Genomic DNA, 19,811 nt, shown 5'->3' with positions numbered 1-19,811 from the left:
TCTTACGTCTTTTCTGCTAGACTAAAAGGTTCTTGACAGTAACCATTGGATTTGTCTTTGTAGTTCTAGTGCCTAAAGACACTTAATTCTTTATTAACAGAATGAGTAAGTAAATGAATTAATAGTAAAAAAGCTGGGGGTGGGGAGGGGAAGCAAGTTGTGGATACAGTGCCTGATCAACTACCTTCCAGCTTTGGAACTTCCTTCTTCTGAGGACTTATGCACATAACTACTTGAGTTGGAATCAGCTCATGCTCTTTCTAAACTCCTTTTCTCCCTTCTCCTGTAGTTTTGTCTTTCTTCTGTCTTGCTGCCCCTATGACACTGCGGGGGGAACATTAATTGTTGGAATATCCCTGTATGATTGCTAGAGTTACTTGGGAATTGATATTAGAGAAAAGCTAGTCTAGGAGTTTTAAGAGGTTATGTTGTTGTTATTGTAGCCTAGCTCTGAATTTTCATCCTGTTGAGCCAGGTTTTTCTTTTTTTAAGTGAATTTTTTTTTCCAGTATCTGCTGTTTAGAGAATCTCTGTTGGTAACCATTTGATCTTGGGAGGGTAGGGACCTTTCAAATAAAGATACTGAGAACTATTTGGTATGGGAAAAGTACATCTATAACAGGCAGACATCAATGTTGACCTATTTTCTGGAGATCAAACTAGAAAAACTAAAGTATTACATTTAAAATGTACCTAAACTCAGGCCTGGGTTCTTTGTACACTGAGATGCTTATTTTAAGCATATATTGCTTGAAGTGGCCTCATTATGCATTTTGAGGGGCTTCATTTTGGGATTTGATAACTATTAGATCTTTTTGGGAATACCCCTGATCAATCAAGAGTTATTCCATGGTTAGTGTGAAACAGCCCTGATCTTGTGATATTTTCCCAGGGTGTCACCCTAACAGACCTTCAAGAAGCAGAAAGGACATTCAGCCGGTCGAGGGCAGAGAGGCAAGCTCAGGAGCAGCCTCGTGAGAAGCCCACAGACACTGAAGGGCTTGAGGGGAGCCCTGAGAAGCATGAGCCCTCAGCAGTTCCAGCAACAGAAGCTGGGGAGGGCCAGCAGCCCTGGGGCAGAAGTCTGGATGAAGAGGTGAGCTCATTTTTACTGGCATGTACTGTGCTAAAAGCAGGGTAATTACTTTGGGGAGTATCTTCTTCACTGGTAGTTCAAAGGCTGTGTTCTACCTTGCAATGGACAACTCACGCTGTATGGCTGTCTTTAGTTTGCAAACCTGTGTGACAAAAATTTAGAGGATGTCGGTCCTTAAATGACCATTTTTTTCTTCAGAGAGTTCACTGATGCTTTTGAATAAATGTCCTTCTATTCTAAAAGGAGAGGTCATAGTATAACAAAATGCAAATAAAAATATAAGCATATATTGAGTGTTTACTTTACTCAATACATGCTTACTTTATGCCAGGCACTATTTTAAGCACTTATGTATTAATGCATTTAATCCTCATAACAACCCTCTGAGGTAAATATTAGTATTTCTATTTTATATATGAGGAAATTGAATCACAGAGGTTAAGGAATTTGCCTATTTCACGTAGCCAAGAAGTGGTTAAGCCAGAGTTTGAACATAGGCAGTCTGACTCTACAGCTTGCTCTCTTAACTACTAGTGTATTGTTTTTCAAACTCTTATAAACCTAAGGGGCTTACAAAGCACTCGTGAGTGTCACTGTTGGGAGGGAGATTTTGATTTATGTTTCATTTCTCTAGTGGAGCTGGTAGTCAAAGGTATAAGTTTATATTTAGGGTGAACATAACTCGTGGTTTACCTAAGATGGTTCCAATTACAACTGTTGTCTTTGTGTAATTATCATTACCACTCCTTTGCACTCTCAAAAGTGTCCCAGTTTGGACTGATAAATGTTATGGTCACTGTGGTTATAGAAGAAAGGAATCTCCTTATTGCTTTGACTCTGAATGGCTAGATTCCATAAACTGAAGTTCTATTTTGTATTTTGTTTGTTTTATAAGCTACTATTTATTGAGTACCTATTACCAGGTATTCTTCTAAGCACCTAATGCACATTTTCTTAATTTAATCCTCATAATCCTCTCTGAAAAAGGTGTTATCTCTGTTTTATAAATGAGGATGTTATGGCCCAGAGAAGCTAAGTAACTTACTCAAGGTCACACAGCTAGTAATGCTGAAGCTAGAATTTGAACAAAGATCTGTCTGACTCCAAATTTACTATACTTTATTATATATGTCTTTATAAATCACAAAAATGTGTACAATCTCTATGTCATAAATTTAATGTGTAGTAAGGATTTATCTATCTCTGAATCTTCCATAAACCAAGTTAAGGCTTGTTGTTAGGCTCTATCTGTCCTAACTGTCAGGTTTAGAAAAAAAAGACCACAACAGACCAGAATTGCTTGAACCCAGGAGGCAGAGGTTGCAGTGAGCCAAGATCGCACCACTGCACTACAGCCTGGGCAACAGAGCAAGATTCCATTTCAAAAAAAAGAAAAGAAAAGAAAAGAACAAAACAAAACTACAAAAAGGAAAATGGGAACTTTAGAAAGTTTCAGTAAGCCTGGTTATGGCAAGGTGGTAGAGTATTCAGAACTCGGTAGGATACTCACATTTGTTCTCTGTTCTCAGGTAATCCCTACATTCTGCTTCTTCATGCTCCTGATCTTTTTGTTTCCCTACATAAACCTTGCCTTTCAGCCCTCCATCTTAAAAAGGCCATCATTCTTATTTTCATTCCAAGATCAAAGGAATTTTTTTTACATGGTTAATGCTATCTAGTACCCTTTGGTTAACTGATGAATAATTTGCTTGAACTGCTGTCAGCATGATGGGATTCTCAGAGTAGGAGTCTAGCAGTTGTGTTTTTTTTTTTGTCTAATTAACTAACTTTAGCTTAGTTCATTTATTGAGTACCTATTACCAGGTACTCAATACTGATCATCATCTACTCATAAGCCTCTTAATATAGAAAAAAACATTTTGTATAAACCTGCTGTCGTTATTCTTTAGATGGACTTGATTTCTAATATCTCATGTTGTGGATTATTTCCAGCCTATCTGTCATCGCCTGAGGTGCCCAGCTCAGCCAGACAAACCCACCACGCCAGCATCTCCTTCTACATCAAGACCCTCACTCTACACCAGTTCCCACCTGCTATGGACAAATAGATTTTCAGTCCCTGATTCTGAGAGTTCAAAGACTACCACAGACACTACCACTGCAAAGGAAATGGACAAAAATGGTATGTAGAGCTTCAAAAGACACAGGCTCCTCCACAGTGCACATCCCCCAGATTCTTAAAGTTCATACTTTATTTTATCTCTGGCCAGAGAATGAAGAAGCAGATTTGGATGAGCAGTCCTCTAAGAGGCTGTCCGTCCGAGAGAGGAGGCGGCCCAAGGAACGACGAAGAGGCACAGGCATCAATTTCTGGACAAAGGATGTAAGTGGATTGGTCTGTGCTGAGGCATATCGTATTACTCTTGGTCACCATTCTTTCAGTTGAGTTTAAAAGAAAGAGTCCTACATGGTGACATGAATCTTGCAGTTTCTCAGGAAGTATTACTGAGGAAAAGAGAAGAAAGACCTAACTAGTGTGGGACTCATTTGGTATGTTCCTGCTAGATTCCCAGTATCTAGTACAGTGCTAAGCACATGGTAGGCACTCAGTAAATAATTGGCAAAGAATTAAAAAACTGGAAATATACAACAGCCATATAAACAAATATAACAAGTGAATAAGCTTGTCGAGTTTTAGTAGTCCTTCCTAATATTCCCTGAATGTCATGTAGTGAGTCAACAGTATCTTAATGCCACATATGAGCAGAGATTCTAACTAAGTATTGGAGGAGTACTACAAGTTCAAGGAACTTAAAACCTCTAAGTAATACAAGTTCACTTAGTTTTACTCTTTTGGAGAAAAAGTGGAACAAATAACATAAAATAGATGAACTTTGGCTTTAAAATAAAGACAGATATGCCAATGTTTACTAACTACAAATACACATTCAGTAGTTCCATTCATCCTCTTCCATATCTTGTTCTGTACCCTTCTCATTCAACCTTGTTATTGGCATTTTAAAGAACAAGTGGCCAATAACTTGGACAAGACGACCCTGCCTACCAATGACGCATTTGAAAATTGGACACCCTTTATTCAGTGAGACAAGAAATGAGACAGTAATAGTCATCCATTATAAATTATTTTTTAGATAAAAATATTTCATTGTTATAGGGCCAAATTGACTGATAAGTATTGACAAAGATGAAATTAAGTCTGTCTGTCTGTCTGTCTCTGTCTGTCTGTTTTAAAGATATCCCTTTTCCAACTGTGGTCGATTTGACTTTTTAGACTACAGGTGACATTTCTAAGTTGCCTGCTTGTGATGGCTGTGAAAAGTAGCAGTAACAGAGCATCACTTGGAAGTCAATTCTCATTGCCCATGTTTGAAATGCCAAGATGCATAATTGATGGGATCTGACCTTGTTGTTTTCAAGGATGTCCGTGACGATGAGCCTCTTGATTTTCTTGCCTTTTCTTTTTTAGGAGGATGAAACTGATGGCTCTGAAGAGGTCAAAGAAACATGGGTAAGTGACAAGCCAGTGAGGCATGTCTCTTGAGAGCACAGTCTTGCTCTTGTATGTAATTTTAGTAGAAAAAAGGGCAAGACTTATGCAGATTTTAGTTGAGAGGGAGTTTGGAGATAGACATTCCTCTAAGAGATGGGGCAGGTGTTAGTTTGTGGTACTATTTTCTCATGTGGTGTAACAATGCCTGTGCTCTTGAACCAGTTTCCTACATTTTTCTATGCCTGCTGCCAGTCTTTCACACTGTTATAGGATCCATCATTTTCTCTCTTGTGAGTATGTTATTGGATTATATGAAGTACTTTGAAACCTTTGAATGAAAAGTGAAGAGTGATACCAGTTCCTTTTTGGATCCGCACTAATAGAGAGGGACATAAATGTGGAGAATGTAAAACATCAGACAGTCCCCAAGTCATTTATATTTGACTTTGAGATAAGATTAAACATCTGGCATCTTATATAACTGGACTTTTAAGTCCTGATGTCCAACTCTTCCCAGCAGTGAAAGGCCTAAGTTGAGCTTTTCTGAAGATACTCCAGGCTCCTGTAAGCCACTCAGACATGATTGGTGGTGGTTTTCTTTTCAGTACTGTTTTCCAAGAAGGAAGGAATTTGGTTTTGACTAAATTAATTGAAATACATGTGCTTTCCTATTGAAATTATGTAAAAAGATGACCTTTTGTATCCTACAACTTATTGGAAGTATGTTCTCAGAGTATATTTAATAACCTGTACTGAAAATTAACATCTAACTCATCTTTAGCAGAGAAGATATAAATAATATATTGTCATTGATCTGCCTATATTTTTGTCTAGATCCAAAACAGACAATAGTAGCCTTCCAGAAAGTAGTGCCTTTAATGACTAATGGTGACATAGGTGAGAATTGCCTACCCTTGGTTGAAGCTGGGGCTACTTCATAAAGGCAAGCTATGTGGTGTGGAAATACTATATAGAGGTTCCTTGGGGCAAGAGTGTGTCCATGTGTGTATGTGTATGAATTATAGCAACTCTTAGTTTCTTCAAGGGGCTTGAAAAGGCTTTTGGAGATAGGAAGAGTGTATATAGGAAAGTTCCTTTGGGGAATTATAACTCAAAGCATATATAACTCAGGAAATATAACTCAGAGGATCTGAGTTATAGATTATAGAGTACTGAAATGGAACATTATCCATACAGAATTACATAGGCCATTTAAATCCAGGGAATTGCAAAAGGGAAGGCTTTGTTGTCATAAGAATGTCTTTTGCCAATGAAAATTCTATTCTCTACTTTTCTGGACTTCTTGGCACTGGAAAATCCTAGCCTAGAGGGTACCAAGTAAGGAAAATTAAGATGATCTTGATGCAGTACTTCCTAGGGAATTTTACTTTAGGACTGTTGACTTGAAAGTATGAAGAAAAGCAGAGACTGTTGTGGTTTGATGTGAAAGGCATTTGTCACACTAAAAAATACTCCACATCCAATTGCATAAGGCATCTATTAGTGTTTACCATGTGTCAAGAAAACAACAATGTGAATCAAAAAGAATAAACAGCCCATTATCTGTGGACTGGTACATTTGAATTTATGCAGGTAAGCTAGGGTTGCTATAAGAAATATATTCCAAGTGCCAATCTCCAGCCTCACCAATAGTGCAGGAAGAAAGGCCGATAGCATAGGGTGAGGCATCCTTTTTGTAAAAGTCTTATATTTGCTTGTTTCATTTCTTTCAGTTAAATTCTTAACTGTTTTTCTCCCTTGAGCACTCTCTCTTAATGCTAGCAGGCATGATGCCATTATCTATATGGGCCTACAGAGCCACATGCCTGGTCATGGCCTAGTGTAAATTCCTACATTTCTATTTCAAGACAATCAGTAGTATCTTATGGCCACCTCTCTACCCCAGCTCCATTTTCATCCTTCAGGCAGTACAGTTGACTCAGCTCTGCAACAACAAATGAGCCAGTCAAAGCAGAGGGCATTCTGTTGAAATGGTGCTGTTAGCTAATCAGCATGGATACAGTTGAGAAGCCAGGGCAGCTCTTTCCTTTCCTGGTTTTTAGTTCAATAAAACTGTATCTGCTATTGAGGTCATGCCGGCTTCCTTCTCTTCCCTAGTCCACTCCTTAAGAATGATAATATCTATTATTTTTAAAGTTATCTCTTCCCAAGACTCTAATATCTTGGTTTTTTTTAACTGAAATATAATTTACAATTAATGCACAGATTTTAAATATACTGTTTGCTGGGTTTTGACACTTGTATGTACCAGTATAACCATTACCCAAATCAAGATATAGAACTTTTCCATCACCTTAAAACGTTTCATCATTAATGCTCAAGAATAAGTGATACTAATCTATGGTGACAGAAATCAGAAGAGTGGTTGCCTCTCAGGACAGAGAATTGAATGGAAAAGATAGAAATCAACCAGCAGTAATATTTAATTTTTTTTTGAGACAGGGTCTCGTTCTTTCACCCAGGCTGGAATGCAGTGGTGTAGTCATGGCTCACTGCGGCCTCAACCTCCCAGGCTCAAGTGATCCTACTACCTCAGTGTCCCAAGTAGCTGGGACTACAGGCGCAAGCCACCACACCCAGCTAATTTTTGGAGTTTTTCTAGAGATGGGGTTTCACCATGTTGCCCAGGCTGGTCTCGAACTCCTGGGCTCAAACAGTCCTCCTGCCTTGGCCTCCCAAAATGTTGGGATTGTAGGCATGAGCCACAATGCCCAGCCAATAATATTTAATTTTAATGGTAGAAAGGAAGCTTCAATGGTTATCTTTATCTTATGCCTCCAGTCAGAGTTAGACCTAAATGATTCAAAATATCTGTTTTTTCCCCCCTTCTTAAAGATTTCAAAAGAAGATTGTTTAATACTTCACTTGTATAGCAGTGACAACAACGTGGTTTAAGATCTTTCTGTTGTTTAAACTAAATCTCTGCTGAGGTCATTGAAGTTCATTTCCTTTTTTATATACCAAGAAAAATGTAACCAACATTTATATACAGGTAAGATTTATGGCCAGGAATGGCCATAATGTTTGCTATCAATAGAATATTTGGTCAGGGAAATGCAAATCAAAACCACAATGAAATAGATCATGTGACCTGTTAGAATGGCTATTATCAAAAAGACAAAAAATAACCTGATGAGGATATAGAGAAAAAGAAACTCTTAATACGCTCTTGGTGGGAATATAAATTAGTGTAGCCATTATGGAAAACAGTATGGAGATTCCTCAAAAACTAAAAATTAAACTACCATATGATTCAGCAGTCCCACTACTGGGTATTTATCCAGAGGAAAGAAAAACAGTGTATCAAAGAGATGATGCTCCCTGGTGGTCCAGTGGTTAGGATTTGGTGCTCTCGCTCTCTCTCACTCTTGCTCTCTCTCTCTCACTCTCACTGTCTCTCTGTCTTTCAAAGAGATACCTGCACCCCTATGTTTATTGCAGCACTATTCACAATAGCCAGGATATGGAATCAACTTAAATGTCCATTAACAGATGAATAGATAAATTCAATGTGGTATATGTACCTAGTGGAATACTATTTAGCCATAAAGAAAAATGAAATTATGTCATTCACAGCAACATGAATGATCCTGGAAGCCATTATGTTAGGTGAAATAAGTCAGTCACAGGAAAATAAATACCTCATGTTCTCTCTCATATGTAGGATCTTAAAAAGTTGAGCTCATAGAAGTAGAGAGTAGGATTGTGGTTACTGGAGTCTGGAAAAGGGAGATAGTCAGAGGTTGGTTAACAGATATAAAATTACAGGTAGGGGGAATAAGTTCTAGTGTTCTATAGCACTAAAGGGTGAATGTAGTTAATGATAATTTATTGTATATTTTCAAATAGCTAGAAGAGAGGATTTTGAATGTTCCTAACACAAAGAAATTATTTTTGATGCTAGATATGCTGATTACCTTGATTTGATCATTACATATTGCATATATGTATTGAAATATCACTTTGTACCACATAAATATGTACTATTTATAATGCGTCAATTTAAAATTTTTAAAAAGAGTATGTGATAGACTAGTCATGCATTGCTATGCTGGGGACAGCAAGGAACATGCTTAGAAGGCTGGGGACCCTACTTAAGCCCAACATAGTGCATAGTTTTAGTCTGAACCCATCTCCACTGGTAAATCCATGAACCAGTGAAACTAACAATGAATATATAAAACTGACATCTTAGCACTTCCTTGACAGATGTGTTTAAAAAACAATTCTGTTTTGTTTATCCACATTAGGTATATGACAGTCTCTGAGAATCTTAATAGATCCTTTGTCTTTCTAAATGAAAAATAATCTGCATCTTAATTTGAGGAATAAGGTTATTCTAATTATATCTGAAAATGCTTTTATATTCAGTGGTGTGTTTGGTGTTTTCTTTACTATAGTAGTAATCACATAGAATGTTTACCCTGGAGGGAACAAGCATAGGTACACCACAGAAGATAATGACCATTTGGATTATTTCCATCTTTTTTTACCTGCATCTTTGGCCTGGATTCCATTTTCTTTACATTGAGTTTTATCTATTGCTTTCTTACTGTTTTCCGTGTTTGCTCTGGAGCTGTTTTCCAAGCCAATCCTGTTGTATAATTGAATTTATCACTAGAGGGCACAAGTGGTCAACAGAAAAGATGTTGGTGAACAAGCAGAATGGTGCCCTAAAGAAGCTGAGCAGAACACAAATTGCTTTTGTTTTTAAGAAATTGTTGAAGGACCAGGTTCAATGTAGTAAAGGTACTTGCCTCTCAACTTTTGGTATCATAGGATTGGAAGAGAATCTAGAGATATCTTGGATTAGGAACCTCATTTTACGGTTAAGAAGACTGAGGCTCAGAGAAATTAAGAATTATTTGGGCATGACATCTCTGCTAGGTGAGCAACCTGTACCTTTTTTCAGGGAACCTCTTTGTTTGACTGTAGTGAAGCAAACCTGAAATTAGGACTTACATCCTTTTCTATTCCCTATTCATCCATTTGGTTTTTTTACTCAGCAGGTTACATGTTCGAATTGACTTGCTAGTAACATCTCACCTCCTTGAGTGAAGGAACGTCTTCTTGAAGGACAACTTAAAAGCCTACTCAGAGTATCAAGATTCAGTGGGTAGAGCATCAGCATTCTTCTGCTGTCCTTGACATAGGTGGGTAGTTATGTATGTCAGGAAGTAAGACTTTTCATACTTTTCTTTTCCCCTAGAATCTCTGTTGCTTTTAGATAAATCAGGTGGCACTCAATCTGAACAAAATCACTGAAACCTTACCCTCAAAGTTAGCAATGTAGCTGTCCCCATCCAGAATGCAATCAGTAGGTCTGGATTACTAATCATCTCTCAAAACTCATTGGTAAAGGAGATAGTATTAAAGAGTTACTAAATTATAGATATCAAGGTACGTGCCTTAGATAACTGGGGGTATGCTTGTGGAGAGATCTGTTGGTAAAAGTCTTCTAAAAGAGTTAAGCTATTAAATGCAAGGTTTTCAAACTAAATGAAAGAACACAATTGGAATTTGCTAGCAGAGCTGAGTTTTGAACTTTAACAGGAAATAAATGCCATAGAAATAAATATAAATATACCAAAAGCCACTAAATGCATTTTCCATTTTGTCCTGCCTTCACTTTGGTAAGCATCTTCATTCAACAAGTGCTTTTAAGCGCCGATTTATGATCAAGCACTTTTCTAGATTCTGGGGTTGCAACAATGAAAAACCGCCCTGCTCTTATGGAATTTACATTCTAGTTGGAGAGACAGACAAAATAAATATGTAAAGTAAATACTATGTTAAAAGGTGATACGTGCTATGGAAAAACCATATAGAGTAGGCTAAGGAGGAATCAGAAGTGCCAACATGGAAGGAGGTTGACATTATAAGTAGGGTGGTCAGGATAGGCCTTACTGAGAAAATATGATTTAAGCCTAGTCTTAAAGGAAGCAAGGTGGGAAACTATGTGGACATGTAGGGGTAGAGTGTTCTGGGCAGAGGGAATAGCAATTGCAAAGACCCTAAGATAAGTGTCTGGCATGCTTGAGGACAGGTTAAAAAAAAATCAGTGTGGCTAGAGTGGAATGTGCAAGAAGGCCAAATGGCATAGACTGATAAGTTATTATAAGAACTTTGGCTTTTGTAGTTTTGAGCAGAACAGTGACATGATTATACTTATATTTTAAAGGATTACTGCCTGCTATTTTGGAGAATGTACCCTGGGAGGACATTAGTGGAAGCAGGGACATCAGTTAGGAGGCCATTACAATATAGTAATCCAGGAGAAAACTGACGGTGGTTTGTACCAGGATAATAGCAGGCAGTGAAGATGCTGAGAAGTTGTCATATTCAGGATATATTTTGAAGTTAGAACCAATGAGATTTGCTGTTTTCTTGGATATCAGGTGAGAAAACAGAAGGTCAAGGTTGACACTAAGACTTTTTAGCTAAGGCAACTAAAAGCATGGAATTTTATTAATTGAGATGGAGAATACTACAGGAAGAATACAGAATACATTTGGTGGGGGAAAAGTAGACATTTGGTTTTGGTTTTAGAATTGTTAAATCTAATAGGTCTGATTGACATATTTCCACATGGATATGTCAAGAGGACAGTTAGATGTAGGAATCTGCAATTCAGGTTTAAGGGCCAGGCTGGAACTACATCTTGGATATCAGTTAACCTAAAGATTGGATTTTAAAACCATGAGATTGAATGTGACCACGAAGAGAATGAATGTAGACAGAGAAGAGGCTGAAAGAGCCCTGGAGCACTCCGAAATTCAAAGTGAGGAGAAGGGGAAGAATCAGCAAAGGAATCTGAGCAATCCTGGTACCTGACCCTGAGAATATGGATGCAGTTTCCCCCTTTTTCCAAAACGAAATCAAACAAAACACATGGAACAATAGGCAGTTTTATCATTGTTCTTATTTTACCTTTTTTTTTTTTTTTCAACGGCTGTTTCCCATGAAATCTGCTCAGTCTGTTTATAAATGGGCCATGCAATGGTATAGGAGAGCTGGACATTACAGAGCATCTTCTGGTGTCTTTTGAACTAGAAATTGCTTCCTTTCTGCAACCTTGTCTAGAGGCCTTTGAACTCCAGGGATGTCATAAGACTCTTCTTACTACATCAGAGGGATTCTATTAATTACCATGTCTGCAAATGGTCTGTTAACTTACCTCTTGGTCTCCTTTGCCAAATTTTCTTCAGTTCTATTACATCTTTGAATAACTGTCACTTCAATTTCAGTTAAGAAGACTCTTGGGGCCGGCCGTGGTGGCTCATGCCTGTAATCCCAGCACTTTAGGAGGCCGAGGCAGATGGACCACTTGAGGTCAGGAGTTCGAGACCAGCCTGGTCAACAGTGAAACCCCATCTCTACTGAAAATACAAAAATTAGCTGGGTGTGATGGCGCCCACCTGTAATCCCAGCTACTTGGGAGGCTGAGGCATGAGAATCGCTTGAACCCGGGAGGCGGAGGTTGCAGTGAGCCAAGATCACACCACTGCACATCAGCCTGGGCAACAGAGCGAGACCCTGTCCCCACCAAAAAAAGAAAACTCTTGGAAAAACTTTTATTAGAAATAAAACAACACCTAAAAGGTGTTACTGTATATTAAAATTTGATTTATTAATAGCTCTGGGGTGGCTAGAATGACAGTTATAGACTAAATTTAAAGCTAAAAAATACTTTAAAGGCCACCTAGTTAACACTGTCATTTTAAAGTTAACAGCTGAGGCCCAGGAGATTAAGTACCTTGCTAGTGTCACATAGTTGTAGTCCTAGTGCACAGCTGTTGCACTACCTTCCAAATTTGTATCTTTATATCTGTTATATCTCTTATATCATATCATGTACTGTTATGACAAATAATATAGCATAATAGTTAAGAGTACACATCCAGGAGCTAGACTCCCTGCATTTAAACCCAACTTAACCATTTAACTACTTTGGATAGGTTATTTAATCTTTCTGTGCCTCAGTTTCCTCATCTGTAAAGTAGGGATAATAATAGTCTACCTCTTAGAGTTGTGAAAGGAAAATGAGCTAATACATTTAAATACAGATGATTACAATCCATTTAAATTATTTTCCAAATCTATTAAGTTCCTACATCTGGATGAGAGTAAGGCTTTCGGAATACTTTTATTGGCCTTAGGATCATGTGATTTTGAAGTTATTAATTTATCCTTAAAGAATGGATTATTTGGAGAGTCACAGAAGTAGCCCCAAATCCTCTATAACTCCAACATGTGTTCTGGCACATAACTGAAGAATTTTGAGGAATAAGTTTTAAAGGAGATTGCTGAAGTAGGGGGAAAGAAATGAGTAGAAAGGAAAGGAACAAGAACTAAATGTTTCAAATTGTGTTTGGAACCTGTTGAGCATCTGATCAAGTCCCTGCAGCTTCTCTGTCAAGCAAGCAGGCTTTCATTTTTATGCCTAAATAACCCATCCCATTTATGCTTCTTTGCCAGTGCTTCCAACAGTCCTAGTTTCAGAGATCTTTACTATTTTTTCCCACCTTCTTCCTTTGAGTAAATAGCAGCCCTTTTTCTCCAATTTTTCACAGCGTTGCTTCTGGCTATTTGCTGGATCCTTTCTCTCGAGCAGAATTTTTTAATCTTGTTACTTAATCTTGTGAAACCACTTTATCTGCTGGAGGGTATCTAGCAACTTTCTGTCCACTCTTCACCACCAGTCAGTGTTTTTGCCATTCTCCTTTTAGGTAAAATCCTAAGTCTGTTTTGTTTTCCTCTCTCTCTGGGGCTCGATTGCCTAATATGGTAAGGTATTTCCCAGACAAGATTGCACTGTGGAGTTAGAACAACAGTTTGACTAAGTCTAAAGACATGGTAGGTGAGCTATCTAATAGTTATTTATGTAGTAAAGTAATATATTTTTTTTGCAGTATATTACATAACAACCAAAATCTATTTTTTAAGCAAGCCTCTGTTGCTTTTAACAGACTTAAAGAGATAATAAAATATAGATTTTTCTCCTCTTAACCTGTTTAATCTTTAGGCAGTTTTTTTTTTCTAAAGGAAAAGATAGCTCGTCTCCAGAATGAAAGGGTTTTGAAAAGTCTGAGAAATTTGATAACATGATAATGTTCATAAGGATATAAAAGTAAGGGTAAACTTGATAAGCAATGGCTGTTATAAACAGTCCTGTGGTAGCCAGCCTCTGGGAATTGGCAGGCATTCCACGTGTAGAAAAGCAAGCTGTCCTGGATTTCTGCAATTGATGACAATGCGCAGTCCCAGGGAAAAAGATAGAGATTGAGAAATGGCAGCCAACCAACTCTGTATGTGGGAAGCTGCCTGTTATCCAGCATGCACTGAAGAATCTTCTCTAGTGGTTGACTCCACATTGGCCTCGAAGGATCTTTCCTCTCACTGTACATTTGCTCTTGCTTTGCAACTATAGTTTCTTAAAATACTGCAGATGCTGTGATTTTCTATATATGGGTTGTGTCTTGCTGTAGCCCAAGCTGTATAAACCATCTTAAGAACAAAGTTTCTTTTGGCATCTTCCTTTTATGGACTCTATTAATTTTAGGTCGTGCTGTTGCCCAGGAAATCTCAGTAATCAAAGCTCACATGTATTCCTTTGAGACCCTGTAATTTTTGGACCTAGTGTCCCATTACATCAGTGAATTCTGCTTTAATCATAAATCTTTTTTAAGATAGAATAAATTGATCTTTGAGGTATCTGTTTGAACTTCTCTCATGCATCTCATCCAAAGATGTGAAAGGTTTATCCAGCTACTAAGGACAGTATAGTTAACTTCTTGACTTTTTCTTTTTTTGATTTCTTCTTCTGCTTCCAATTGCTTTCAAGATATTAGTTTGTGTTAGTGACTTGTGACCTTATATCTTTTTATTATAGGAACATAGATGAGCTTAAAACTCTGCTGGAGCTTTTTTTAAAAAATGTTTATAAAAGATAGTAAATTTCATTAAAGAAAATTCATGAAGTATAGAAAAATATAAAGCAGTAGCTCTCAAAAGCAGCAGGAGAATTGCTAGAGGAGGTTGTAAAAGTTCATAGGGCTACTTTCAGGGAATACAGCGATGGGGGATGTTCTGCATGCATTAAGTGGAAAGGGTGAGAGATGCTAGATATCCTAAAATGCCCCATATCAAACAAGTATCCTGAAGCTTGCTTGACTTTTGACTGTCTCCCTTGACAGTCATAGATGAAAACCTATCAGTTATCAGAGTCTAAAGCCAAACTTGATTTTATGTTTAAGCTCATTTTTGAGGGGCAGTGGGGAGGAAGACAGTTCTAAAAATTCAACCACCATGTAAATGAGGAAAAACTGCTCTTAGTTTTATTTATCCCTGACAGCAATGCCACTTACATAATGAGTACATCATGCTACACATTCTGTAGATCTGCATTTAACCTCTGCCTTCATGATAATTATATGATGCATCCAAATCTCTGACTGCTTGTTTATGCCTTCTAGTTTACTGGCCCAAGCATTAACACATTAAAATACATATTTTATTATAAAGTGCTTCGCTCTTATTTCTTCTTCATATTATGTTTTTTTTAAATGATTTTAGGTAAGTTTTATATCAGTGATTTTTATTTCAGGATAATAAGGGGGTGTTAAAAAATATTTGTTATGAAAAGGGATTGTTTCAGCTATGAAAGCTAAGAAAAAATTGTCCATAACCATCCATAACCATACTTTTCAGAAGAAATTATTAACATTCTAGTGAATTTCCTGCTGGTATTTTTCCAAAGTTTTTCTTTTTAAAAAACATATTCAAAACCAACTAATGACATTCTTTAGAAAAGGATCATTGTCAACTTGAACATTCCTGGTACACCATCATTACTATGATGACAATTTATAAGGTTGTCTTCAAAGCATTTGGGTTCAACTCTTTTATCAAAGTAGTCCTATGATGGCTTTGATCATAGAGAGCCCCAGGAATAATTGTTTCTCTTTCAGTTGGAGTCTAAGCGTTACCTCGGTTACAGAAGTATTCATTTCTCCTGTTGATAGCATGGCTGGAGAGCCTTAACCATGGCTTAGGCTTAGCTAATGTTAGAGTTCTAGCCCCATGATTGAGGTAGAAAGTTTGATGTGGGATTTGAAGTCCTTTTTCAGCAAATGGAATGTTTATAGATTTGCCCCAGCAGGAATGTTGAGCTTAAGGCACTAACAGACGTTACCTTTAGAAGTGTTATTTTGGTAGAATCTCAAAGGTAGGATAGTTGGACTACCTATCCCAAGCTGTAAAGCTTCCTGTATAAAGCTTGTAAAAATGTAAAGATGAATGGCCACAACCTCCCAATTTTAATTTTTCTCCATACTGTCTCAGTCTTCAGTAAAGCAAGTTCAAGAATCAGATAGCAGCCATTTAGTGACATGAGTCTCTTCGTAGAGAAACCATAGTTTTGTAACCTAGTATGATCCTTTAAGGTACATAAATGTTCACACAGATGTGCCTTCATAGAATATGTACTTTTAAGAAACTCTTAACTTTTTTATACTTTAAATTTTTAAAAATGTTTTATTACAACCTGAACTCTTACACCTTAAACTATGTCAGTATTACTGGCTACCAAGAGGAAAGCAGGGAAGTTTTAAAAATCCATTGGCAAATTAATACCTAGCATAATACATAATACAAGTACTTATGGTCTTGGAGCTTATAGCTCTTGTTATGTTTCTAAAAATTTTTTCAGGAAACAGAAGCATTTTAAGAGGCAAACAACATGTTTGAGTATTATATCACCAAATAAAACATTGTATACTTTAAGATGGCATTTTAGGAGTTGGAGGACTTTCAAAAGTGATATGCCAAATGGGTGAAATATGGGACTGTTTATGGTGACTGAATGCTGTATTTCTCATTTCTCCAAATGTCTGGTATAGCTACTACTTGCTGGCTGTTGTGAAGAGTCAACACTGCCTTTCTGAGGCTGATAGGGAAAGCAGATGTTTATACCTATTCTCCAGCAGAACATGTTGGGGGTGGGACAGTGTTAGCAGCCTCACTTCATCTTTGGCACATGATGCTCTAGGTCAGCAAACTTTTTATGAAAAGGGCCTGATAGTAAATATTTTCCACTTTGCTGGCCACGTAATCGGTTGCAATGACTGAACTCCACTGTTGTAATGGGAAAGCAGCCATAGACAATATGTAACTAAATGGGAGTGACTATGTTCCAATAAAACTTTATTTACAAAAGCAGGCCGGTGGACTGGATTTGGCCTGCAGGCCACGCTGCAGTTTGCTGGCCTCTGCTCTAGGTTACTGATACAGAAAGTATTTGCTAATGTCAACATAACTCCAAATGTCAGTTTTCTCTCATCCAAGCACTTCTCTGATAACTCAGCATTGTGCCAATTCCCCTGATTCTTTGTTATCGGCAACAGTTTGTTGGGGAACATCATGTGTTTAGAGGGATAAATGTTGTTTGGGGCAGCATTAATGAGTTTTGGTCATGCAGCAGGAAGCAAGCTGTAAAGCTTCCTGAATGAGAAAGTGAAGGAGAGAGGGGGAGTTTCTTCCATGTGATTTTAAATATAGTCTCTCTGTTGTGTTTTAGTTCATTACCTTTTGAGGAGAAAGTCTGAAATGGTTCTCCTAGCGTGTCCCTATCTTGTTTTTCTCATCTGATCCTATTCCTTCTTACTTCCCAAGGACCAGTCTTTGAGGTTAGCTAAGATTATAGTTGGGAATATGTAATCACTTAATACTTGAAATTCAGCTTTTGTAGACTATGACCATAAGTAAGTTTGCCTTTAAGGCTCACAGGTTCTTGGAAGAGTGCCTGTCAGAAGATTGTTAGTTGCTGTCATTCACTTTAATTGCTTGTTGTCATTTGAATTCCTTAATTAGTGTAGATTATGGAATTTACTAGTCTTTTTGCCTTGTCAATGCTTAGTCTACTGAATATGTGCAGGAAAAACATTTTGGGGATTTGTGGAGGGCATGACAGAAATCTTCAAAGTGATGACCCTGTGCTTGCTTGAAATGATAGTTAAGAGGGATGGATTTGGGGGAAGAGAAGCTGAAATCCTGATTCTTCGACAATTTTAAGGAAAAAAGTGATGAAAACTGACATTAATATGTCATAGTAAAGACTCATATAAGGTGTGGGAATTGAGCATGGGATGGCATAATTAATTTTGTGCCAAATAAACAAAATCAGATCCTTTCTTGAGAATAAATGTTCACACAGATGTGCCTTCATAGAATATGTACTTTTAAAAAACTCCATATATGACATATTGTATGAGAAGGCTTCTCTTAGATCACTGGTGATCTCTAGTACTTTGGACTAAAACTAATGAAATATTATTTGGGCAGTTTATGTATCATTTCTGGAGTTCTTGACTTAGAGCTAAGGGCGTGTGTAGATACTGATATCCAGCAAGCTGAGCCATTTTCAGCTATAATAACCTAATGGGTAAAGCTTCTATAGTAGTCTCCTTCAAACCTGTCAATAGTAATCACTGGGGTTATTTGTTTACAATGTAGGTTTTTAGACCTCTCCCCTTGAGATTCTGGATAAGGAGGTGACATGGTGGTAGCGGGTGGAAGTCCCGGAAATCTATATTGTAAAGGTCTTCCAAAGTGATTCTTAACGGGCAAGTCTGACGGATAGTGTTCCTAGAGGTATAATGTTTAGGAATTGCTAACATCCCAGGTAGGTCAATCATTAAAGAGTAGGATTAACTGTAGCACACTAAAGGAGCTTAGAGCCAACCTCTACTCCTTTCTGTCCTCCCGAAGTATACATTTAACCCAGAGTACCAAATTCTCAAAGACCCTCTAGGACAATCGATTCCCATTTGGGATGTCTTTTGCTCTCATGCAACATGTGTTTATTCAGTCAACATATATTTGTTGATGAGCCACTATGTATCAGGCACTATGCATTAGGGATGCAAAAATGTACAAGGCAGACAAAATTCCTGACCTCATAATACTCACATTTTATTTATTTATTTATTTTTGATATGTATTATAGATATTGGAGTTATCCAATACAAGTTTTATTCAGGCAAGTGTGTATATATATATATTATATATTGTATATTTATACTAATATAATATTATATAATATAATATTTATAATACTATTTATTAATTCATAATATAATTTATATTTATTAATTTACAATACAATATAAATTATATCCAAATTTATACAATAATTTATAATATAATTAATATAAATATAATAATTATAATATAATAATATAAATATTATAATATAATAATATATAATACATATATATTAGCAGAATCTTTTGAAGTTTATTTCAATAATTTTGGGGAACAGGTGGTTTTTGGTTACGTGAATAAATTCTTTGGTGGCGATTTCTGAGAGATTTTGGTGCACCCATCACGCAAGCAGTGTACACTGTACCCACTATGTAGTCTTTTTTTTTTGAGACAGAGTCTCCTTCTGTCGCCCAGGCTGGAGTGTAGTGGTGCAATCTCGGCTCACTGCAGTCTCCGCCTCCCGGGTTCAAGTGATTCTCCTGCCTCAGCCTCCTGAGTAGCTGGGACTACAGGTGCCCGCCACCATGCCCGGCTAATTTTTGTGTATTTTTAGTAGAGATGGGGTTTCACTGTGTTAGCCAGGCTGGTCTCGATCTCCTGACCTCATGATCCACCTGCCTCAGCCTCCCAAAGTGCTGGGATTACAGGTGTGAGCCACCGTGCCCGGCATATGTAGTCTTTTATCCCTCATCCCCATCCCACCCTTCCCCCTGAGTCCCCAAAGTCCATTATATCATTCTTACGCCTTTGCTTTTTCATAGCTTAGCTCCCACTTACAAGTGAGAACATACGATATTTGGTTTTCCATTCCTGAGTTATTACACTTAGAATAATGGGCTCCAGCTCCATCCAATTTGCTATGAATGTCATTATTTCATTCCTTTTTATGGTTGAGTAGTATTCCATGATGTATATATACCATATATATATATAGTTTTTTTTTTTTGAGATGGAGTTTCGCTCTTGTTGGCCAGGCTGGAATGCAATGGCATGATCTTGGCTCACTGCAACATCTACCTCCCAGGTTCAAGCAATTCTCCTGCCTCTGCCTCCCGAAATACTCACATTTTAATAGGGCAAGGGATATTTCTATTAGACATCCAAGTTGAGATGTCAAGTAAACAATTGTCACCTAGGAATTTGGACTTTATGGGAGATATTAAAGCTGGAGAAATACAG

General features: G+C 37.4%; 2 protein-coding genes across 20 annotated transcripts in view; one reads left to right on the top strand and one right to left on the bottom strand.

Moving 5' to 3' along the window:
• The window catches only part of SYT2 (synaptotagmin 2), a 527,556-nt gene that overhangs the window by 309,141 nt on the left and 198,604 nt on the right, over positions 1-19,811 (bottom strand). The gene's annotated exons all lie outside the window — the stretch shown is intronic.
• PPP1R12B (protein phosphatase 1 regulatory subunit 12B) overlaps positions 1-19,811 on the top strand; it is a 237,618-nt gene that overhangs the window by 141,184 nt on the left and 76,623 nt on the right. For 13 of the 19 annotated variants that reach the window (XR_008510683.2, XR_008510700.1, XM_024247091.2 and 10 more), the window contains 4 exons: positions 893-1,096; positions 3,050-3,239; positions 3,328-3,440; positions 4,545-4,586. Coding sequence is in view for 14 of the 19 variants with exons in the window: in XM_024247091.2 (XP_024102859.1) it covers positions 893-1,096; positions 3,050-3,239; positions 3,328-3,440; positions 4,545-4,586 (549 nt within the window). In the remaining 5 variants the exon portion in view is untranslated. Of the gene's footprint in view, positions 1-892; positions 1,097-3,049; positions 3,240-3,327; positions 3,442-4,544; positions 4,587-7,424; positions 9,477-9,595; positions 12,195-19,811 lie in introns of those variants that run through there. The other 6 variants (XR_008510694.2, XR_008510693.2, XM_054523028.2 and 3 more) reach the window with 6 other exon arrangements.

This window comes from Pongo abelii, chromosome 1 (genome assembly GCF_028885655.2).
Source record: "Pongo abelii isolate AG06213 chromosome 1, NHGRI_mPonAbe1-v2.0_pri, whole genome shotgun sequence".
NCBI classification, from domain to species: domain Eukaryota; kingdom Metazoa; phylum Chordata; class Mammalia; order Primates; family Hominidae; genus Pongo; species Pongo abelii.
Note: the sequence above shows the minus strand (reverse complement) of the source record. Positions and strands in the feature narration are given on the sequence as shown.